The following is a 24548-nucleotide window of genomic DNA, read 5'->3' as shown; positions in this document are numbered from 1 at the left end:
CTAAGACCCAGTGGTTTGTTGAACAAGCCTGTCAGCCGTCACACACAATGCGTTGTGTTTATCTTCAATCAAACTTCTATTCGTGTAGCACTTTTCACACAAGCAAATGCAACACAAAGTGCTTGTGATTGCGTGGAAATCTTGTGATTATTTCAGGCGGTCTTCCTTTGATGTGCGTCGTTTCCCCTGGCAGTGTGGCTCGGCTGATGGCTTCATTGCAAATTTGTGCACCTTTGTGAACATCAATGTTCAAAAAAGGTACTTTGTGATGGGCTACTACTGCCATGGTTTGCATGGCAGTATGCCTCAAAGGTAAATACTCAGAAAGGGGCTTTCAGGTGGAGATAATAGACCAGCTCTCTGTCGTGTGTGGGATTAAGGTAAATTAAGTGTTATATTTCAAGCACAGATAATCAAAATAAAGTGAAACAAATTCACTTCAAATTTGAAGCATCTCAGACAACACAGCACAGAAAGCTTTTCCTCTCTCGCTCCGACTTCAGCCTTTAAAATCATCTAGCATGGCGTCTCTCTCCCTCTCCCTTTCTCTCTCCCGCCCTCTCCCTTCCTCCCTCTCCCTCCTTCCCTCTCTCTCCCGCCCTCTCCCTCCCTCTCTCTCTCTCGCCCTCTCCCTCCATCCCTCCCTCCCTCCCTCCCTCCCTCTCTCCCTCCCCGAGTGAGGCCCAGTCAGTGGCTCTGGCTGGCTTTTCCATTTGAAGTCTGTGACCTCATTGCCCTACAGCCCAGCACTCCACACCCGGTCCATGACACACAGAGCTGCTCAAAAACCCCACCAAAAACACAGGCCAGACTTGAGGGGCTTAAAAGCTCATGATGTGACCCCCATCTTGGCCCTGCTGCTTTTCCCCCATACATCTTCTGCTCCAGTCCCTCTCTCCCCTCGCCTCAGCCTTTCTACCGCGGCGGGAGAGACATGTCACAGCTGTCTTATCGGCTCCCTCCATCAAGAGCCTAATGCTGACCGTGGTCCAAACGGTTTGGTTTGCTTCAAGTTCAATACGTGCTCCTTTCAGAGACAAATGTGTGCATGCACGTCCACAGCCATACACATTACGATCCCTTTAACAAGGGAGTTGCAGGTAGGTTTTAAAAGGCGCTTGCTGCTGCGGTGCAAGTCGACGGCCAGCGAGGCCAAGACAGTCTTTATTGCGAGAAAGTAAGCAATGGCGGAGGAAGGGGATGTTTCGTTCTTAAAACAACAAACTTTTATTTCGAAAGCGCAGTAGCCTACCCTTATATAAATACACACAAAAAACACCAACACCAAACAGCCATTAAAGTTACTCCCTAACAATCGTAATCCATCGATTACGAATCCATGGGTGAAACATGTCGTTTCCTGCCTCTCGTTTAGCGACGCTGTCTCTCTCTCTCTCTGTGGCGCCGATTCTCTCCTCGCCCTGTTGCTACGAACCCGCCGACCTGCGTGACAACCAGGACTGGCTGCTCGTTAATGGGCTGGCATCGACCCGTGGCGATCAATAAGTCACACCATTAAGGATTACAGTGCATTAAAGGCGGAGGTGGGCTCGCCCCGGCCTGGGCGGACCTAACATATGGCCCCTTGGGTGAGTGCATTGGAAAGCCCTTTCCTCTTGGCTAACGGCCTATCAGCCGCGGGCACTTTTACTGACTAGGTCTGTAACATGGGGGAAGGGGGAGGGGGGACGAGCTAGTTGTGCAAGACCCCCCCCCCCCCCCCCACCCACCCACCCTCCCACCCATGGCCCCCCTGTATGGAGTCCATGTGTTCCCGAAGTTTACCTCACAAATGGGGTGGTGGTGACGGTGGCGTTTGGTTGATGGTAGTGGTGGTGGTGGAGGCGATGGTGGTGGTGGAGGTGATGGTGGTGGTGGAGGTGATGGTGGTGGTGGTGGTCGAGGTGATGGTGGAGTTGGTGGTGGAGGTGATGTAGGAGGCGATGTAGGAGGTGATGGTGGTGGAGGTGATGGTGGTGGAGGTGATGTAGGAGGTGATGGTGGTGGTGGAGGTGATGTAGGAGGTGATGGTGGTGGTGGAGGTGATGTAGGAGGTGATGGTGGTGGTGGAGGTGATGTAGGAGGTGATGGTGGTGGTGGAGGTGATGTAGGAGGTGATGGTGGTGGTGGAGGTGATGTAGGAGGTGATGGTGGTGGAGGTGATGGTGGTGGAGGTGATGTAGGAGGTGATGGTGGTGGAGGTGATGGTGGAGGTGATGGAGGAGGTGATGTAGGAGGTGGAGGTGGTGGTGGTGATGGTGGAGGTGATGGAGGAGGTGATGTAGGAGGTGGAGATGGTGGAGGTGGTGGAGGTGGTGGTGGTGGAGGTGATGGTGGAGGTGATGGAGGTGGAGGTGATGTAGGAGGTGGAGGTGGTGGAGGTGTGTGTGTGTGTGTGGGGGGGGGGAGGTTATCAGGAGGCCAGGCTGTTGAATAGCTGTTGAATTAAATTAAAGCATGTTAAACCTCCAGCCTGAGCTATTCCTGCAGAGGAAGTGACCGCGCTGCCGTAGGCTACACAGAGCTCATCATCCCAGATTTAGGCTCCATTATAGCCCTAAGGGGTCGGAGGTCGAAAGCACTACGCCATCGGTTCTTCCCGTGACGTCGTGCTCTCGACAGCGTTTCGGGGAAAGTACCGCTGTCCTAAACAAACGGAGCTGGTTGGCGCGCTGACGTCTGCGGACTCGGCCCAGCTGATAAGGGCGCGGTTCGCGGTTGCTGCGTAGCAACGGGCTGCGTGTCTTGCCCTCGTGGCCAAGGCTACGGCTGAGCCTGTCATAAACAAACAGGTGGGTATCAGGGCGCTGAGGCGCGTCCCTGTCGCCCCCGCTCAGAGAACCCGGTGGCCGCAGAACCCTCCGGTTTCCTCCGGCGCCGGTGTGCAGATGCCCCCGCCACGACCTGACCCAGGACACTAATGAAGGGCTAATTAGGGCGATGAGCAACGCTTAAGCGAGGGGTTTAGCGGCTAATCGCCAGACTTGGACAGCGGGCGGGGAGTGAGAGTGAGTCAAATCTCTATCTCTCTCTCTCTCTCTCTCTCTCCGGGCAAGCTAAACCCACAATGCTGGGTAAAAATACCGCGTCGCGTCAGACACAGATTCTATCGCTCCTGCGATCGTGTTTACGTTTTCAGTTAGGCCGTCACTGTGCCGACTGGGTTTCACAAGGGTGTGTGTGGAGGTGTTTTATAGTGTGTGCCGGCCTGGTTCCGCATGAATGTGAGTTTGAGTGTGTGTGTGTGTGTGTGATAGTGGGTGCCTGGATTCATATGAGTGTGTATGTGTGTGTGTGTGTGTGTTTGTGTATGTGTGTGTGATAGTGTTTCACATGAGAGTATGTGTGTGTGTTTGATAGTGTGTGCCTGGATTCACACGAGTGCTGTGTGTGTGTGTGTGCATGTGTGTTTGATAGCGTGTGCCGGCCTAGATCCCCATGAGAGTGTGTGTATGCGTTGCATTGCAGTGTCCGCCTGCGTTGTGAGGACCCGCGTTGGCGCCAGTGCGGTTGACTCAGCAGTGTGTTACCCTGCTGCTGGCGGAGCCCACATCCGACACGCCACTACTGTTGAACAGTTCGTGGAACAGGCCCTCAGACTGCGATGGGAGTCCCCCCCAGCAGTCTGAGTCCGGCGTCTGGTCAAAAGTAAACCGTTCACACATCAGACTTAGTGGCTAATGGCAGTGCAAATAGGAGACCTGGATCTCCACACAGCACCAGCAGGCCGGAGGGGCCAAGCCAGACTCAGCTGAATAAATAGCCCTGAGCCCGGTATCAGGGTCCGCGGCGACCGGCCAGTGTTTGTTTAATTACCGCTCCGTTTGCGGAGGGGAAGCCTCTGTGCTGTTGGGACGGTTCCTGGGAGGATTTAGCAGAGCTCTCGTTGGACTGCGGGGTCCGGAGAAAGGGGGTTGGGGGGGTAGTAGCTCAGGAGGTAGCGCGGGTTGGCTGGTAGCCGCAAGGTTGCTAGTTCGATCCCCGGCTCCTCCTAGAGCATCGAGGTGTTCCTCAGACAATTACCCTATTCGTCTGTTGTTTCATGTCTGTTTGCCTGGTCGGTTGTGTTGTTTCTATGTGCGTCACTGTCATGCACGCCGGCGTTTGTGTGACATTTTTGTGCCAGTTTTTCTGATTTAGACAGTGTGTATGCATGAGAGGTTGTCAATTTGCATAGTCTCATAGGTTTTAATGAGATGTACCAGCACACACACACACACACACACACACACACACACACACACACACACACACACAGACAAATACAACCTTAAATGAAACTGACTCCCCTTCATGCTGTGGCATGCCACCACTCAGAACTCAGCGACCCCATTTCAGATGCAGACTGCTGCAAGGCACGTTGTGAGCTTGTGCATCACTGTCAACTTGAGGGAGTGGACTATAGCAGTGTTTTCCAACCTGTGGCTAGGATTAGGGTTACTGTAGGTGGCACGTGGGATTTAAGTCCTGATATAGACAAATTTACAATATTTGGAACGTTAATAGTGCCCACAAAATACAGTATTATGGCTTGTTATAATTAAAAAGATTTCATCATGTTTTCCATTTTCATGGTTTCCTGTTAAAGCTAGGGTGGGTCATTTCTTTACTGTAATATTTGGCAAAACTGTCATAATAGCCAGTCAGCTTTATGTAGGTGAAGTGCTCTGAGAATATCTACCCATTGCTTTGCTCTCCCCTGCCTCTGTGTGCCGCCCCCAAAAATTGCCACCGCTCATGTACACTTTGACCAATCAGAGCGAGGCTCTGATTCTCCGTTCTTATTGGCTGTGGGACTGTCCGTTCACCTTGCCAACGACGTTGGTGCGTCCCTGCGTGAGCGTTCACGAGCCTAGCAGTCTGACAGTTTTGCACTACTACGGCGACAACAAATGAATAGCAATGTCTTCATCAACGGCCCCTAAATTTCCAATTCCCCGGATACCAACAACTAACACCGCTAAGACAGCGAAAAAAAGAGGAAAGACACTTGTTGAAAGGACAGCTACTAAAAGGGAGGCGGAGAGACGTAAAACCGGACGCTGAGATGGCTACATTTCTTATAGACAGGTAAGGAATAGTGATATCTCTCCATGGTATATTGTGAAGAATATGTAAAGTGTCGGCTGGTATGTTTTTTTTACTAGGCAGAGCCACGATAACTGTTACATTACGGTTCTGTAATGTAACCGTTTCAATACGGTTCCGTAGGATGTCTTTCATCGGCCCATGGTTCTTTTTCGGTCCGTTTTATGTGTTAGTTATGGTCAGAATAACAGATTGTGCTCACACGTCGCCTAGGCCTCAACGCAACTGTGGATAATGTCCGAGTCACGTTTGTGTAAAAGCTACTTTGACACAACTGCCAAGATAAGCACAGCGAGGGAAGTGTAGAATATGATATTCCATGTATTGTTATAACGTTGTTGTAAGCTAGCAGCAGCCTTGCTAAGTTTCGCGATCACTTTAAAGTGACGGTTTCCTTGTGTGTTTTACCCGAGAATTGAGAATTACCTCGGAATCTGACTTGGTGTTTCGTCTTCCTATCAATGCAACTGAATTCACATGAACGCGCATAACTGACGTTCGGAGGGAGGAGCTACAGCAGGTAGAGCGTGGCAGGGAGGGACCAGAGAGAACACAACGGAATCTCAACGGCTGTTTTCTCCAAAATTACCCACCCTAGCTTTAATTTGTGTTTGCTACATAAACACACTGGGACCATAGGCTGTATTGCTGGCTTTTCCTTCCCACTGTTTCCCACTGTGGGCGTTCATGCAGTGATCATTTTGTATAAAGGGGTAGCCGTCACTATTTGCTCAACAAAAATGCATCTATTGTTAAAACGTTTGCTTATGAGTTGGTTAGCGAAAGGTTGTGATGAACATAAGGTAATACACCTCAAGTCAAAGGTTAAGAACCACTGGTCAATCGGGAAATATGGGTTGCTAGGCAGCCTGGCTTGCATGAAGAAGAACACCCTCCCCCCTCCCCAACCAAATGGGATGAGAATACTTCTGACTGCCTTCGCACTGAAATTTAACAAATGGAGGGGAGTCGTGTTACTCTTACATATTTTTAATTCAAAGCCAAGTCAACCCCCCCCAGGCTTGCATACTGCCCAGAGACGGCAGAGAAATAGTTTCTACCGGGAGGCTCAGGGATGCAAATGGTAAACCGAGCATTCGAAAAGTGCCTGACTTATGTACGTTATCACTGAACAGCTAATCATTCATCTTTGAATGAGAAAGTATTATATTTCGATGCTGGTCAGCCTCCTTCCGGGGGTATATATATATATATATATATATATATATATATATATATAGTCGCCCAAGGTTTAGCGTTGATCACTCGAGTCGCCAGTGATGAAAAGCATTAGTATTAGCATTTTTTACTTTTTCTTTTAAGACTTCAGAACGCACAATAAGCATGCCCTCTGGTTAGAGTGTGGGAATATGATTAACTACATAGTAGTTAGTAGTTTCAGTTCAGGCAAAGGTTTTCTCGGCAAAGGAAGAGATGATGGAAGCCATGGTAAAGTTAGGTTGACAAATTGCAGCCATCACACTAAACCATTTCTTCATTTTTTTTTTTCTTTGTCATTTATATATTTACTTCATTAACTCATAACAAGCCAAGTGTTATTTTGGCTTTGACGTTTACTGGTTGATATTGAGTCGGTTTTACGGGAGCATTAAATGATTTCAAATGTGAGTCAAACAGTTTCACATGTATATGCAGGACCTGAAATGGGTCAAGTCACAATTATTATTATGTGTGTCGTAGCCAGGGTCTTTATCTTATCAGTTATCAGCTCCAACCTGTTAACTAGGGCTCGCTCACAGGTGAACAGATAGCAGTGAACCTAACAACCTTAATTCGGCCAACTTAATCTCTAGCCCCTCTGAACAGTACTCAGCACAAACCCTGAGTCCAAAACAATAGCTATTACCTCCCATTCAATAGAACAAAAAATATTACTGTCATGGACATATTCAACTACATATGTCTGATAACCACATACACATGTCTACAAATGAATGCACAAATTTTACAAGGTAAGGCCTGTATGCATGTGTAGGCATGTCTGGGAGGCATGGGTGTGTGTGTCTGGGTGTGTGTGTGTGTGTGTGTGTGTGTGTGTGTGTGTGTGTGTGTGTGTGCACATCAACACTTCACCTCATCTCACACGCGTAAACCGTAAACCTGAAATAGTATATAGGAGCCGGCTCCTGCCACATACCACGAGCGCTACCGCGGCGCACGCTAAGCAGCAAGTGCGCGCCACGCTTCCCCCTCTCCTCTGTCACAGTCACAGAAGCAACAGAAACAAAGAGGCAACAAATAAACCCAAAAACAAAGCCATCTATAGTAGAGAAACACAACACCGACCCCCCCAACACCGACGCGGGGGGGACAGTCCTTCGCACATTCACCCCCAACAGGTTGCGTTCGCGGGGGTAGCGACGGACTGTGCGTCAGCAGACAAGGAGGCTCTGACCAGACCGGTTTTGTTTAACGGCGGTTTTAATGCTGACGTCTGCGTCTTTTTGTTTGTTTTTTAATGCCAACAACTGGAGACTTCCCACGGTGACCCCTCACCTTTCGGGGGTCCCGCGGCCAGGCTGACAGAGAACCTCAGACGCAGCTGTTGGATGTGTTATTAATTGATTGTGGATTTTATTTACTCACTTTTTAAGTGAGTAAGTGCGTGGTGATCTCGATGTAGTATTTATTATTGCTTGTGGATATACTTCGGAGAGATGTTTCAACGCAGCTGTCAAGTTCTCAAGACAGGAATCGTGTGAGAGTTTGTTTCCGACTTTGGCTGGCTGATAATCTATTTACAAAAGTTTCCATTTTGTCTGATTTTCAGTGCAATTGCGTGTAATGTCTTGGGAATGAGCTGAGTGTGGGAAGTTTGAGAACAATTTTAGCGAGCAATTTTTTATTTGACCAGTACAGCCACATTGACACAGCGTTATGCCCTGCAGTGTGTGACGACAGCTTATGCATTGCTTGGTTCGTGGTAACTCTCTTTACAAAAAAACATGTTTATAATGCACACATAGCTGATTTGATATATGTAGGGTGTGGCTTTAATGACAGTATAGAGGTTTGGTGCTACACCATATAGACAATAGTGTTTAATTGATAGACTATAATATGGACTACAATAGTAATAGACGAGCAATAAGCATACATTTTATTTAAGGATACAATGACTTTAATTAATGATATTTATTAATCACATGATTAAAATGTGTGTGTTTGGGTGTGTTTTCTATTTCTATGCACATGAACAGGAGTCAAAGCCTAGTACATATAAGTTACTAGTTAACTCTAAGTAAACTTGTGTTAGGGTTGGTTATGATGCATAACTTTGCACTTTGTATTGTAAATCATGTTTTGCTGGTTTTAATTGACCTCAGTCCTGATTAAGGTGGCATGACATCATTGCGATACAGGTAAATATGGTGTCATAAAGCTGAGACCGAAACAATGAACAGTGTCATGTGCAAGATTATTATTTCATTTACCTCGCTAAATTGATTCTAAAGCACTGCTTGGCTTAAATGTTTGACTCCAATGTGCAAAAAACATTTCTCAATAGTGGTGGTGGAACATAGGGCTAAATCATATCCTTTAATGAATATAAAGATTCTGCATTCTTTCACGTTTCCAAACTATCCTTTGAATCCAGATTTTGAAATCCACGTTTGAATTCTATATGTCAAACAAACCGCCTTCTGGATACTTTATGCTACTAGTCCTACCATTATAATGCCATTCTCCATACCCTTAATATCAACTCAACTCAAGCCTTGCATTAAAAGAGGATTTCATAAGCCAGCCAGCCAGCCAACAAGCCAGCCAGCCAGCCCATTCTTCATAACCTCTGCTGCGCCGCGGCTAATCAGCTGCTTTATGTAATGACCCGTAACGAGCAGCAGGTCATGTGGGCCAGAGGAGCACCTTGGACCCATGGAAAGCTCCCTTCTGACCCGGCGTTGCGTCACCCTGCGTCCCCTCGCTCAGCGCGGCCCCGGGCCTGGGGGACGGAGGGGCTGGCAGTACGGCCTGCACGGGCCTGGGCCGACTGGCTCACTTACAGGTGAACCAGTGTTGCTGCGCTCACCGCTATTGGCCCCAGACAGCTGTGTTTGCACAGTCTGTCTGATAGCTTCTATCTGAGAAAAGTAGCATGGTGTAGGTGGAGGGTGGGGAGCGTTGGTGTTACGAGGTGGGGGTAATGGTGTGGCGTAAGCACACACACAAAAAAAAGAATAATAGGCCAGGGTGGTATTTGCCTTGGAAATGAGATCGATAACAGGTTGGAAAACGTTGAAATATAGTAATAAGCTGTCAATTACGATATGAGTGGAATAATATCCCATTGATTTTTGCTCATTATAAGTGTGTTCTCTCTTACTAATTTCTTCACCGTCTTCGCATGCCCAGAAAGACAGATCCAGACGCTGCTACAATAGTGAGATTTGTGTACCTACTCTGATTAGTCAATGCATGTATGTATGTATGTATGGCAGTGTCAGCAGAATAGAGCACTCAAAGTAAACAGAAGGCAGGGTGTATGCGTGTGTTTGTTCGAGCGGTGCCCCAAGCTGACTGTACCTGTGTGTGTGTGTGTGTGTGTGTGTGTGTGTGTGTGTGTGTGTGTGTGTGTGTTTTAAGTGCGTGCGTGCGAACGTGCATGCGAGCGTGCGTTCGCATACTTTACCATTACCGTATGCGCAAACTCAACAATCGGAACAAGGAGGGGAACGGCAAAAGTGAATAAAAACAAAAAAAACATTGTTTTCGTTCGTTTTGAAAACCCGCCAGTTCTGAGGCGCTCTGCGAGAACATATCTGGGCTGAGAGTCAAGCAGAATAACGCGTTGTCTCGCGGTGGTGGCGGTGCGGACATGGAGGACCTCGGGACAACTTTGCAAGCGTATGCTTACCAGTCGTCATCCTCATACCATCAACGCAACTATGCGTGCGTTATAAACGTGTTCAAGCGTAAAGAAGGTTACAACGAACCATGCATCCACACGTATTGGGTCATTTCAATGTCAACAGTGTCCATGCGCAATGCACGCTTCCTTCATACACTGGAAGGCATTTAGCTATGTAAACTTGCCTGTAATTGGCAAACAAATAATTGCTCAGTAAAAGTGAGGACATGTCGGGGATGAGTGTTCCCACTCATCCCCGACATGTCCTGATATGCTGCCGCTTTGGCGCAGACCTCTGCATTGCCACGTTCTCTTGCAGAAGCATATTAGTGTGCGTGCGTGTGTGTGTGTGTGTTTGTGTTTGCCCGCGTGCGCGAGTGTGTGCATACGCGAGTGTGTGGGTGCACGCGCGTGCGTGTCGCCTGTTTCGCTTACTTTTGCATTGCAGGTCCACCATGGCCTGGTACCATTCGTCCTGGTCTGCCTCGTTTTCCGCCGCGATGGCAAAACTCTCCGCCCGGGTGTACAACACAATCATGTGCTTGTTCTTCGAGTCGGCCCGTTTGTTGATGTTGAAACACGTCTCCAGCACCAGGGCTTTCTTCGGGATCGGTGCTTTGCCGCGGAATTTCTTCTCGCTCTCGTAGTACTCGAGCCGGGCCGCGCCGCGTTCAGAGGCCGTCCGGAGCACGAAGTACCGCCGGTGCATGGACTTCTGTTTTCGGAGATAGCCACTTTTCCGAACGTCCTCGCAGCTTTGCTGCGGAGGTTCGCTCGCCGGGTTCTCCATGATGCAGGCGCTTGTTGATGTGTATCTTTCCAGCCCCCGAGACAAAAAGCGCAAACAAAAAAAAAGGCGAGAAATGTGGAAGAATTTAGGAGTTTAGCATGGCCATTTAAACATCATCGCGTCCGCTCCCCTCCCTCCCCGTCAACGCCTGCATGTGGAGGGAGAGGTTGACCTGAGTTGCTACGTTAGCTAGCGAGCCTTACATAAAAAAAACAACGAGCTAGTAGTAATGGTAGTAGTAGTCGTAGTAGTAGTAGTGCTGGTAGCAGCTAGCGTTAGTTTTCTCTCTCCTCTTCGTGCTGCTTTGGAGCTGTAGGATACGCCGCCGTGGCTCCACGAGTTTCAGAGCCGTACACAGACGAGCACATGCGGCGCCGTCGGCACGAACCTCCTCCTCCTCTCCGCTCTACAACTATTTCGAAACGCCGGGGCTGAGAGAGTAGTTTAATCCCATTTACCCCCAAATCATCACTCACACACACACACACACATACACACAGCACCGCGCCTACAGACTTCGCAGCTCCGACTGCTGTCTGCCTGCCCTACTCCCCTTCGTTTTGCTGTAGTGTGGTGGCGGTGGTGGAGCCGCTACCGTGGAAAGCTGTCAATCAACGCCTGAACATGCAAGAAAGAATAGCATATTTCACTCCCGAGAGCTGTGTGTGTGTGTGTGTGTGTGTGTGTGTGTGTGTGTGTGTGTGTGTGTGTTGTGGGGGGGGGGGGGGGAGTCGGATTTCATTTAGTGTTATGGTGCGTCTGGACTCCTACTGTCGTACATTTTTTACACATTTTTAATATCTCCGCGTTGACCGATATAAACTAAACAAGTGTCATATTATCCATACACAACGTACATGGAATGCACCTAATACCGCTTCACAATTAGTCGATACTCCACACGTCGATCAGAAATTAAATTCTCAACTCATATTGATTCAGCATAACGTTATTATTATTGCTACGCACTACTAAGATTTGGTATTCATTAGAATATTAAATTTTCTTTTTTGCATCGCTACAGAACACAAATTTACATGAATACAGTTAATGTCTTTTTATGCATGTAAAATTGGCAGAATCAAACGGAACACCAAATCCCTTTAAAGAGCTAAGCCGCTATTCTTTCAAAAATAATGCAAGCTATCCCTGTTATGCAACACGCTACCCCAGTAACCTTCTGCACAAGGTGAGGGAACACTGGTCACCAGACGCCCCCTGCCGCACCAATACAGAACTTCGGCCTTGAGAATAAAGCGCCTCGGACGCGCCAAATAAACTTTTATTTGCCTAGTTGTCCTAGTGAGAACCTTTGTGTAAAACCAATATTTGACCGCTCATTTATATGTAATGTGAAGAGGGGTTAGCTTAGGTTAAGCGTATTTTTTAGTACATTTCCATTTCAGGTTTGCATTATCTGTGTACCTTAACCATAACCTAAAAAAGAAAAACACAATAACAGATACTCAGACAACAAGGTAAAGAAGCAAAACCGAGTTTATGAACACAAGTCTTTACAAAGACCTTCTTGCATGGATCTCTCATGTCTTTTTATTTTTCTTCTTCAAAATAAAATTATAAATCAACAATAAAATCAGCCTGAACGTGGTCGCCCAGAAAAAAACCAACAAAGGAACATTTTGGTCCATTTACACAAAAAACAGCGCACACATCTATATTTACGCATCTGACGAACTGCTTTTACATTCAGTAGCATCTCCTCTTAGCCCTCGAAGCGCGCATGCAGCCTGAGAGCGCAATGACAATGGATGATGGGTACCCACACATTATAGAAAACATGATGCTCCACATACACACAAACACACACCATGGAGAGAGAGAAGGACATAAAGCCCAGCCTGCCCGTCTCCAGTTCCCTTTCGATCACCCGCTCTTCATTTCCAACATGTATCGACTAGAGGATGTTCAGGCTGCTTTGGACTCTGGTCTCTTGAAGCCCCCCCACAACGCAATACAAAGGGAGCCTTTATTTCTCACACTGTAGAATCCCCTGCCTGCAGTCAAAAAGGCTTTTGATTCGAGACACACATTTTTGGGATGCTTGCTAAACAAAGAAAAATAAAAACAAAAAGCAAGCGGAGGATGAGGCTGGCCGACGATGTAGACGGGCTGGTTGTCACACACATGAGCAAACGACGGACGCAGATAGCCGCAATGTCTGTGTATGTCTGTGTGTGTATGACGCATGTGTGTCTGCCGCATGGCTATGAATTGTCTGTGTGTGTGTGTGTGTGTGTGTGTGTTGTTGGTTTTCCCTTCTCACACACCTCTGCCCGTAGTTAGTCCAGTCAGATGTGACCCCCCCTCCCTGCAGGTTCAGATCCTAGAGGTTTCGGTTTGTTGTCGTCTTGTTTTTGGTTGGCACTCCCTGTAGAGTCCTGAGGTGACTTCGATTGGCACATACAACCCCCCCTCTCTCAATCCCCCCCCACTGCAATATACATACACACATTCACATTTATGCCCTGGGGGAATGCAACACGTGCACGCACACACACACACACACACACACACACACAGGATCACATGCACAAATAAAAACGCATGTTCACTCACACACATGGCGTCATAACAGACAGGGAAAGGAGGGGTGATAGGGAGGTGGTAAGGGGGGATTGCACGGACGTAGAAAAAGGGGTGGAAATACTTTGGAGGCATTTGAAATGGCGACAGCTCCTCAAGTTTACTCTTCCGATACCCCCTTCCTCTCCGGGGGGGGGGGCAGCAGCAGGGGCGAGTGTGAGCGAGAGGCTCCGGTATCAGATGAAAGGATTCCGCGATGTCCCTCTGCTGGGGTAAACATTCCCCTGGGAGGAGAGAGAGAAGAGAGAGAGACTCAGAGAGCGAGACTCAGAGAGCGAGAGGGGGGCCAGGAGAGGAAGTAACTGCACTTGCTCTTTTTCTCATCATGAAAAGAGCTTGTAAATCGAAAAGAAGAAAAGAAAAAAACGGAAGGAAAAGAGAAAACAAAGATCTACGTACTTTGCCTTCCCCCCCACTTCACCACTACTACTACTACTAATGTGCCATAAGAGCCAGCTGGAGTCTGGGCCCTTTATGCCCACCTCTCTGGCTGGCCCGGGGTCTGTGACTAGTGAATGGGGATACTCACGGTGAACGGGTTCACTGACATGGGACGGGGGACTTTTGGCTGCGCGTCGGCCGGGGGGAAACAGGCGAAACCTGAAAGGGGAAGAAGAGGGGGAAACAAGGATCACAAAGCCATCAGGGGCACCGCGTCCACCGCCAACATAGACGGAGAGAAATATAGACTTTATATTAGCTTCAGCCGAGTTAGTCGGGTGTGTTTGAATGCCTTTCATATACAGTGGAATACTGCTCTGCAAACACACACACACACACGCACACGCACACGCACACGCACACACACACACACACACACACGTGGTGGAAGACGTACCGTTAGCTTCCTGATTGCTTCCTGAATCGTGAGGAAATGCATTGTGGGTACTTTGGGCCGGGAAGGCGGCCGAAGGCGGGAACATTGAGGTGGACGAGGGGTCGAACGCGCCAAAATCACCTTGAAAATAAACAGAATTGTTATCGGAATAGTAAACAACTATTGACTGCTGCACTTGTGAAGGTGTACAGGCCTTTCATATTCTGGTATGGGCATTTGAAAACACAGACAGACTTCTCATGACGCATCTTGTTACACCATTCTGTTTGAGAACGGCAACATTCCTTCAAAGAGACCGTGCAAGGTCGTTCTCAAGCCAACCTCGCCCGTCGCTTTGCGAGGATTAGGACATCTCGTTCTAACAAACAACGGCAGGCGTAATTCTCTAAACAAAAGCGTTCTGGGAAATCAGTTTCAGCAAACAGCGTGGCAACCGCAATTGGTGCTTCTTGGTATCAAACCAAGAGTGGTTTATCACACTTCCTACGAAAGAAGTCCACAGGGCAATTCAAAAAAAGGAATACTGCAACCATAAATATTAAATAATCCGATGCAAATTCAGATTTTCTGAAGATCAGCATCTCATTAAATAAACTCAAAAAGGTTGCCATGCAAACCATGCCTTCCCTGTCATACCGTTCCATCCATGGGTCACCTATTCCACCCTAGCCTTGACTGATATGCAAAAAGGCTGTGGAGTGATATGGTGGCACCAGGGGCGGTGGCGGTGGTCTCTCACCTGTGGAGGCCGAAGTGCTGAAGGGGTTACTGGGGGAGAGGGCAGTGGGAGGCTGGGGGGAGCCCGGGCTGTTGGTGCTGCTGCTGGTGGCGGTGGAGCTGAAAGGGTTGGGGAAATCTGGAACACACAGGTGGGTGGGGGGATAACGGCAGGGTTAAAGGTGACATATTATACCACCGGGTGTGAGGGGGTTAGCCATTACAAACCGTTTTGAAAATCTGCCTCGTCTGACGTATGATGAGGCTAATCACACTCACACCTGGTGGTATAATATGACAACTTTAAACCCGATACTTCCCAGCATGGGTTAAAATCCACTCTGCGGCACACATCCGCAAAAAGGATGTCTATAGTGCCTGGTCATGGTTTGTATCCAGCTCCTCCTAGCTGAGTGTTGGCGTGTCCCTGAGCAAGACACTGGCCTTGCATGGTTGACTCTGCCGTCACTTTGGATAAAAGCGTCTGCTAAATGCCCTAATTGTAATTGTAATTGTATAATTCGTCATAAGAACTGTGAACCGAGGTGGAGAGTGTGCGCACAGACCAAGGTTTGGTAGGGGAGGTGTAGAGTAAGGTGTTGGGGTTAGGGGATGGGGGTTAGGGGATGGGTGTTGGGGTTTAGGTGTTGGTGGAGCTACCTACTTGCGAAAGTTTGCGAACCGGTCCCTGCATCGACACCGGGAGAGCTGGGGACGAACAGGAGAGTGATAGAGGAGTGAGATTGGAGGAAATGAATGAAACGGCAGGAAAATAAAAAGAAAGTCATGATAATAATGATGATGATCGAGAGTTAAGGCGATTCATTTCATGTGTTTTACTGTTATTTACTGATACTGTATTTGTACCTGGCAGGAGTAGAGCTAGACGAGAGCCTGTTTCCAAAGAGGGCGTTGTACTGCGGCGGGCCACTAGGTGGTGCTAAACTCAAACAGAAGGGAAAGAAAAATAACGGCAATGCATTTTTAGAAAATCTAGCACGATCATTCTCAAGTGTGTTATAGGTCTCACGGGTAGGGCAGGTAGGCTACACTGTACTTTAAAAAAATGTTTACATGTATACTATATGCTTTAATCTCTGTGCCAATGAGATTCATCTCATAGGTACTATTCTGAATTTGTCATAGGGATAAAAACATAATCTAGCACAGTTGTGCATGCCACGCTCCTTGGTGTAAGGAAAACAGTCCAAAGACGTAATAGTGGCAGGGTCTTTCTGAACAAATAGATTGTGCAATGAGCAGAAAATCACAAAGGGGATAATTCACCCCCTGAAAGCCTTGGCATTTTCAACAAGGACATTATGCAACTAGGTTGAGCTGACCGTGACGCACACATGCGCACACACACACACACACATTCACTCGCTCTCAAACTGTCATAACCTACTTCTTCGTCTCCCAACAGAGATAGAGCAATATAAATCATCACTTTTCTTTCTAAGCTTTGACTATAAATCGATCACACTGCACCCGAATTAGACTCTTCTCTGTGCTCACACTGGCAATACTGACTTATCCTCATTGTTCTCCAACTGCGTATTCACAAAATAGAGATTGTATTCTTCCATGTTTGTATTCTGAACCGTATTGCATAAATCGGAGCCAATCAAAACAGAGGTGTGCCCCTGAATGACCCAATCGTATTTCACCAAGGGGGGGGGGGGGGGGGGGGGGGCGGCGTATCGTAGCCTTAGCCAAACCGAATGGCTACGGCCCCGGACGCAAACACAAACAAGATGGCCTTGTGTCCATGTGAACACAAGGGAGTTCTTGTGTGTGTGCTCACGCAACACACACACACACCACAACCCCATCACACACAACTCCTTACCGGCCGCGGGGCAGGGGGCGGGGCCGGGGCCGGGGGCGGGCAGGGGCTCGCCGAACACGCTGTCCAGATGCGACACGGCGGCGTACTTGTCCCGCGAGCGGTCGCCGGGCGGGGGCGGACCCGATGGCGCCTGCTGCTGCGGCGGGTGCTGCTGGGACAGGCTGTGGGACTGGGCGTGGTTGTGGGCGTGGCTGTGGGCGTGGCCGTGAGGGAGGCCGCCCTGGGATACGCCGGGCGGGGGGTGGGCGTGGCCCAGACCGCCAAAGTCCACGCTGAGGGATTTGGGGAAGGCTCTGAAGGGCCCCCCTGTGGGTCCGGACCCCGGCGCCATGCGGCCTGGATCGAGGAAAAGGGCAAACAAAAGAAAGAGGAGAAAGACGATGACGGATTGACGGGTGGGTGGTTGCGATCGGCCGGATTGAAGCCGTGAGACGTGTTACAGTGGCGGTGTTTGAGTGACTCCCTCCTCACAATGCCAAGACACACCTCCTCTGGTGGCCTGGCCACCGCTCTGTCACACGTTTTATTTGCTTACTCGAAAGTGCGTAATTTCTATGAAAATAACGACGTCAAAAAAAAGAAAAGAAAAGAAACCGTCAGAGCATAAAGAGGCATAAAACCCAGAGAGATAAAGGAGCCGTTATCTCATGCTTGTCTTGCGAGCTATCGTGTGCGTGCGTGTGTGTGTGTGTGTGTGTGTGTGTGTGTGTGTGTGTGTGTGTGTGTGTGTGTGTGTGTGTGTGTGTGTGTGTGTGTGTGTGTGTGTGTGTGTGTGTGTGTGTGTGTGTGTGTGTGTTATTAGGTTAGCGATGCCGCTAAGCGATGATCACATGCTTTCTTAATGGTCCCCAGCGATAGCGCCCAATCCGAAGCGGGGCCAAGGCTGCGAGGCAGAGCAGGCGGAGGTCTCGGGGAACGATGATATCCGTGCGTTAATCACATTACAGGGGGCAGGGGGAGTCCGGGAACACGGTTGGTTACAGTCCTAGTGGCTTAGGGCGGGGGGGGGGGGGGGAAGCAGAAGTTGTGTACAAACAAAACAGCCACAGAGCATGCGATTAAGCAGCTAATACGGATTGAACCCCCTCCAACTCCCTCCCCAGTGAGGCTCGCGGGGGGGGGGGGGGGGGGGGGGGGCCTGAAGAAAGCGATGAACTAATACTGGTTTTGAGTTGTTTGGCATGTCGAGGACTCAAGAGTGGAGAGCCGAAGATGGAGAACAGAGACGGGGACTATATGTTATCTCAAGTCGGGCGGCGTGGGAGAGTCACGCTCGCATTGTTGCTATGACACTTTTTTAATCATCGTTTTTCAGAATGCAAACACCTCGAGAGATCCCTGTGCAGTGTGGTGAAGCGTGCCTTATGATGATACGTGTCTGTGTGTGTCTAGGGGGAAGGTCTACGATGCTTTTGCGGTGAATCCTTCTGCCCTATATAGCCTCGTTTCGAGGGCTTTCAACGCATCGTGTGAAATATCACTGGGCAGTCGCAGGGAGGTACGGCCCAGGCTATCGGCCAAAAATAGCGCCTCTTCAAACCCGTTCCCATTCTCCTTGGAGGATTCCAGGTGCGAATGCGTTTCCCTCTCCTTGACCTCTCCTCCAGGCTTCCCCCTCCACATTCCCAGTTGGACGTCAATGTGAATTTTGTATCAATAATCATAAAATAAGTGTGAGTGTGAAGTGTGCCACGTGACGATGATGGTCAGATACCATTCTGAACTACGGCTTTGGGTTCGCCCCAGAAAATGTCTCTCTTTCAACACGTCCCTGTCCAATGACATGGCCCAAAAGTCCTGCAGCACTTAAGGCTTATCGGGCCAACGGACACCACATCGATCGTGAACGCTACAGCCATGTATCGCTTCCACCACACCCTAGTATGCATCGGCCGGCACCACGCCTTACCTAAAGTGAAGTGGTTTTTGAAAGTGCTACTGGCTATGGAGATGGAGAGAAGAAGAGAGAAATAAGGATAGAAAGAAAAGACAGATCAAAGAAGGAGATACAGTGAAAGGAAAGCACAGAGGAAATATATTACGAGAGCAACAGTTTCAAGAAACGGATGTGATATCGGATGTCTTGTACTTTCACAGCAACTTAGTTATGGGCAATCACTTATTAACCATTTCACCTAAAAAAAAAATAAGTCCACTTTACACCAGCAGCCAATGGGAAGCTGGAGGGGCTTTTGAGTGACAAACCTGAGGGCCGTGGGAGAGCAGGGAAGGACGGGGCGTGGCCTTGGCCCCCCAGGGCAGAAGACAGGGAGCCGGGTCGCTGTCTCTCGATACCACACAGGCCTGGTTCTGGGTCACACGGAGATAGTACAAGTGGTGTTAGAGGCTGCATTCCATCTGGCACACTCCTGTGTCAATCCTTCCCTCGCTCCCTACGCCCTACGCATCAAGCCCTATATAGCTGTGCATCACGTGGAGGCCATAAACACTTAGGCACGTGTTAAATGTCCCCTTGCGACAGCTCATTTACATTAGGAACCCGTGTGTGCTGACCCTCTATCAGATCAACCAGATGACACTGAAGTCTGCAATGCATCATAGGATACAGCCAGGAAATAAGTGGGATCAGTTGTACACTTATTTTTGGGTGCATTATGGGAATTGAGTCGTGCACTATATCAGGGAACCAGATTTACACACGTTTCAAACAACACTACAAATTGGGGTCACTCTAAATGGTGCACTATATGTAACATCATGAGATACACTTGTGTCCGTGACTACTTTTAAACCTCCGTGATAAAGACCCATGGAGACACCTGGAAATGCTTTTAGTGAAAGAGAGGGAGAGTGCAGGGTGCTTTGATACGGGTGGTCCATAAAAAATACATGGCATGGATTCATCCTTAAAAAATATTCAAGCCCAGAGCTGGTGATAATACGTAAATGTTGCATTACTCAATCATTCATCACCGATGAGCGCTGGGTCCAAAGATAGGAATGCTGTCTTGGTGGTTTCGTTTTAGAGTCAGCCCCCCCCCCTCACCCCAGAGCTCACCTTTCAGGGGAGGGTCTCTGAAGCTCTGGGAGCGCGAGGGGAGGCGGGCCGTGAATGCGTCCGCACGCATGTCGGCGGGCGAGATGGTGGGCGCTCGATCCCAGGGCGGCAGCTGGGCCTGGGACTACAGGGCGTACGAGAGAGAGAGAGAGAGAGAGAGAGAGAGAGAGAGAGAGAGAGAGAGAGAGAGAGAGAGAGAGAGAGAGAGAGAGAGAGAGAGAGAGAGAGAGAGAGAGAGAGAGAGAGAGAGAGAGAGAGAGAGAGAGAGAGTTGAGTAGACACAAAGGCTGTAGCAGGGGGAGTTTCTTTCATGCTTTTGTCAATAATTCATAAGCATTCGCTTTGATGTCCAGTCTACCTGGGCTCCGCTCTATCTCACGCTTTTGGTATTTCACTCCCTCCCTGTCTTACACACACACTCGCTGCGTCTTACACACTCTCTCTCTTCACTGCACTCCGCACTGGTGCAGTCCAAAACGGTCTGAGCCAGAAGAACATTCTAGCCTCTGTTTATTTTATTTAACGAGTCTCTCTGCAGAAATAAGACATCTGCAAGATTAGCTGAATGCCATGGCAATAGTATAATTGAGAAGAGATAGATGTTAGAAGATTAGGTAGGTTGACGTTGACTCTCTCTCTCTCTCTCTCTCTCTCTCTCTCTCTCTCTCTCTCTCTCTCTCTCTCTCTCTCTCTCTCTCTCTCTCTCTCTCTCTCTCTCTCTCTCTCTCTCTCTCTCTCTCTCTCTCTCTCTCTCTCTCTCTCGGCACATCACCATGCTATAGATTAAATAACCTCTACACTTCCGTCTCCTGTCTCTCTACCACCCTCTATTCCTCTGCATGCCGTGTTGATATGATATTGCGGTTTGTGCTTATGCCTTCTGGTGTGTCCGCACCCCGCGGGCATATCAATGTATTTGCATGCATGCATTCATTCATTTATGCACGTCTGTTTGTGAATGTGCGTTGAGGTGTACATGAAAGCATTCATAATTGATGTGTGTATCGACGTGTTTCGCCATGTGTTTACAAGTGTAAATTACATGTATGCAACATTTTTAGGTGTACGTAAACTAATAGGTTTGTGATGTGAACCTGTATATAAATATATACAGGTTCAGATGTATGTTTATATGGCGTGGCAATGTCTGCTCTTAGCTATGACTTTTGCATAACCCTAACCCTATGCATAATATATATATATATATATATATATATATACACATACATCTATAAACACATTATGGTGTAATGCTACGAGCTACCGACCACTAGAGTCCTGGCTGGTCTGGCGTTGGGGAGCATGCTGTGGGCAGTGGTCTGGCTGGTGACCGGACCACCGTGAGGGGGGGGCACGGCCTGGACCCCAGGGCTCCACGGACCCTCCAGGTCTCTCCGGCCCTTACTTTTGGAAAAATGCCTTGGAGAGAGAGGGGGAGAGAGGGGAGAGAGAGCGAGCGAGAGGGGAGAATGTTAGTGTGGGGTCAAAACTGCTAAACCATATACAGTACACTATTGTATTGTTTCCATTCCCCACATAGACAACATAATTGTCCTACTAAAATATGCAGTTTGTCTAGATACATTATGTCTGCATTGAGTATTTCTCCATGGGAGACCTTCTCAATGCAGTCTGAATCTCAGGATGCAATACTAGTGTACTGTATAATTGTTTGGCAGATGCTTCTATCCAAAGCCACCAGAACTCAGATACATATTATCAAGGGTTCTGAAGGTAAGATTTAAGAGCTATAATTTACGTGTAATTAGTTGCAAATAGCATAGAATCAATCAGCTATTATCAATGAGTGATGCACTGTCAGAATATATATTTCAAGTTGACGGTATGTGCCTCTGAATTAAACTATTTATTTATTTCAAATTTTAGACGGTTTCTGGCTCGTTTCTGACCAATCAGGAAATCCTTTCTGTGGTTGGATTTGGTAACCAATCTGGCCTGTCAATCAGAGTTGCCTGACATGCAACACTTCTCAGTGGCCGAGGACCGTAGGGACAGAGGAGGAGGGGAGGGGAGACAACGTTTCATCAAAGTGTTGCTCTATTCTACCCAATCGTACAGACAGCAGCTTCAACCGACAGCAGCTTTAAGGGGTTGATAGGGGTTAGGGCATCTTGCTGAAGGATGGCTACTGGTTAGGCTACGGGCATTGCGAGATACAACCCAGTGCCTAGCAGCTGGGAGTCCAACCCCCTAACCTGCCTCCCAATGCTTCCAGACACAGATCTAAACCCGGCTCCGGTATGCAGCAGACCTAACAGTAGGTAGGAGGCTTAGGAAACTGGCAGAGAAAACCTCCTCCTCACCATTTCTTCTTCTCATATTTGTCCTGGAGGAAGTCCTTGAACTTATGTGAGTCCCGGGTGTCCGAACAGCCGTCCGCCTTTGGGTCAAACAGGCAGAGCCAGGTCCTTCTACCCACCTGGAGCACACACACACACACACACACACACACACACACACACACACACACACACACACACACACACACACACACACACACATACACACACGGTAAGGTATACTGAATTTAAACCCTATTGAATTTACAGTAGCCAACGGGCTACTTATTCACTTACATAGGTCACTTATTGACAAGCACATAGTGACAGCTAGAATGTTTGGTAATGATGATGATGACGATGATGAGAGACAACATAAATGCCTCCATCTTGTCAGCCTACAGCCCCACCACTGACTCAAGCAGCAGCATTGAATGAGTGGCGTATGAATCACAACTGTTGTTTTGCTGTCTGCCTGTGCATCAATCTGTACCCTCTGCATGATAAGCTTGTGATTAAGTGTGGTGCACAGACACGCACATACAAACATAGGTACGCACACACACACAATAGAATAGCAGACAGGGACACAAAAGAAGCTCTACACCAGAAACTATGATTATGACAACCATACCATGATAGCAGAATAGATGTATAAAGATATAAATTATATATAATAGTGTATAATACACAAAATTATGATGATTGAGCTATGATATGATTTGAGCTCGCCTTGCATAGCAAGTCCCGCCTGTAAGCGCCTCAAAGCTCTTTACTCTTTACTTGAGCCTGCTTGTCACTCACCTCATTGCCATGGTTTTGGAGGAATTCCACTTCCTGTTGGGAGAAGGTTGTCATGGAGATGGACTTGACTCTATGGGGAGGGTTCAAGCCTCTCCTGAGAAGAACAGATGATAGTAAATGAAACATTTTGGGGGAGATGGAGCATTATTTTGAGGATAATTTTGTATTTACTAGTGCAAACATCAAAGATCTGTGGTAACTGAAGAATTCAGGCATTTAATTTGGGAAAATTTGGGAGAGGTTGGTGTGAGTGTGGTTATTGCAAACAGGGTTGTGTGAAAGGCGCAAACTGAACATTTGCCATTAAAAAAAAGAAAGAAAAAACAATAAAATATATAAAAAATTCATCCAAATCAATGCTTCGTCTATTTGGTGAGCGAAAGAAATGCCAGTCCAGTGGGAACATACAACTGTGCAAACGAGAGTGCTGTAAGCTTGCCTCAAACTATTTAAATCCCCGTGTTTGAGGTGGGCGGTGCTAGCATGCACTACACAAATTGTGGCGACAACACACAAGGGACGGATAGCCCCAAAAGAGAGGCACGAGGCAAACCTTTGACGAAAGGAAAACCATGACGGAATGAAACGCAACACAGGCGCGGCTAAACTGGCCGAACACGCCTGGAGATAACCAAGAAGTAGCGGTCTGTCATAATGAGCTGTATCCCAGGGAAAATGCACCGCAGAGGGGAACAGAGAGACAGATACACTGCGTAAATCCATCTTGTGCACACAGCCATTCGGTTAAGAAAAACACACAATCATTCAACCTCGACCTGCAATGACGCTTAAAGTAAACAGAATCATAGTCCATATTTGGTGGAGGGTAAAATGGTGTTTATTTGCATATCATGCATGGCGTACCCTGGCCGAGTAAATCGGACTAAAATATTACAATAATCAAAAAGAGTGGCACATCGCTGCCCTGGTCAATACAGTCATGATTGTTATTGAAATGACGGGTCGCTCATGCACGGTACTTACAGCATTCCAGAGCAGGAGGTGCACACGAAGCAGCCCACGGTGATGTTGATGTAAGTCACCCCGGGCTGGCTGCACTCGAAGCAATGTCTGTTTACTCCCGACTGAGCGAGCTCCCGTACCTTGCGAGCGCATATCTCCTGGTTGTCCCGGTGTTTGCGGTTTGACATTATGGTTCCAGTGGATCAGCCGCCTCGTCTTCTTCGTCCTGGCAAGAGACACGAGTGGCCCTGCCTTCGCCTGCTGTCGAGATAGCCAACACCTCGGCGGTCTTCCTAGCCTCTCGTATTTCTCCTTTTTACTACAGCGTACCTCACGTCCGCATTATGAAACCGATTATGCGGCTTGCGTTCACGCTACCCACGGACAGACTTGCAGTAGAGTAGGCCTACATGTGGATTAGGATATTTTTTTTGACGTAGGCGGATATAAGACGTACTGTCTGTCAAATTGTCCCACGTTGTTGAACGTTTCAACGTATTTATTTACCCCATGTTTCCGTCGGGTTTTCCGTTATCTCCTTCAAAATAGAAAAATATTTAATCCCTCGCGCTCCTAAAAACCTTCACTGGTTAGGTGTGTTCGTTCTCACTGTCTGCCTGCAGCCCAGGCCTACGCACGCACACACACCCCCTTTTTGGCACAGGACAGCGCCCGCGCCACTACCTCCCTGTCACCGTCT

General features: G+C 48.2%; 2 protein-coding genes across 2 annotated transcripts in view; both read right to left on the bottom strand.

Annotated features, from left to right (window-relative positions):
* LOC307091215 (insulin receptor substrate 1-B) overlaps nt 1-11369 on the bottom strand; it is a 48554-nt gene extending 37185 nt beyond the window's left edge. Inside the window, exon 1 of the mRNA XM_079758140.1 lies at nt 10397-11369. Within this exon, the coding sequence (XP_079614266.1) occupies nt 10397-10751 (355 nt within the window). The 5' untranslated portion in view covers nt 10752-11369. The remainder of the gene's footprint in view (nt 1-10396) is intronic.
* A 922-nt stretch (nt 11370-12291) lies between these two features.
* Nucleotides 12292-24441, bottom strand: agfg2 (ArfGAP with FG repeats 2). The gene is made up of 13 exons (XM_079758381.1): nt 23870-24441; nt 22886-22979; nt 22106-22221; nt 21050-21200; nt 19782-19905; nt 18968-19072; nt 16763-17098; nt 15778-15850; nt 15575-15618; nt 14933-15049; nt 14194-14313; nt 13885-13955; nt 12292-13579 (listed from the first exon to the last, which is right to left on the bottom strand). Exons 1-13 carry the CDS (start codon nt 24034-24036, stop codon nt 13532-13534), a joined length of 1566 nt encoding a protein of 521 aa, XP_079614507.1. The 5' UTR covers nt 24037-24441; the 3' UTR covers nt 12292-13531.
* Nucleotides 24442-24548: the final 107 nt, after the last annotated feature.

The sequence above is a fragment of the Pollachius pollachius genome (assembly GCF_949987615.1).
Source record: "Pollachius pollachius genome assembly, chromosome: 20".
In the NCBI taxonomy this organism is placed as follows: domain Eukaryota; kingdom Metazoa; phylum Chordata; class Actinopteri; order Gadiformes; family Gadidae; genus Pollachius; species Pollachius pollachius.
Note: the sequence above shows the minus strand (reverse complement) of the source record. Positions and strands in the feature narration are given on the sequence as shown.

Coding starts and splice junctions, on each gene's coding strand:
- agfg2 (XM_079758381.1), bottom strand. CDS start 24,036: ATGTCAAACCGCAAACACCGGGACAACCAGGAGATATGCGCTCGCAAG. Junction 22,222..22,885: donor TCCAAAACCATGGCAATGAG/GTGAGTGACAAG, acceptor TGTGTGCTCCAG/GTGGGTAGAAGGACCTGGCT. Junction 21,201..22,105: donor AAATATGAGAAGAAGAAATG/GTGAGGAGGAGG, acceptor TCTCTCTCCAAG/GCATTTTTCCAAAAGTAAGG.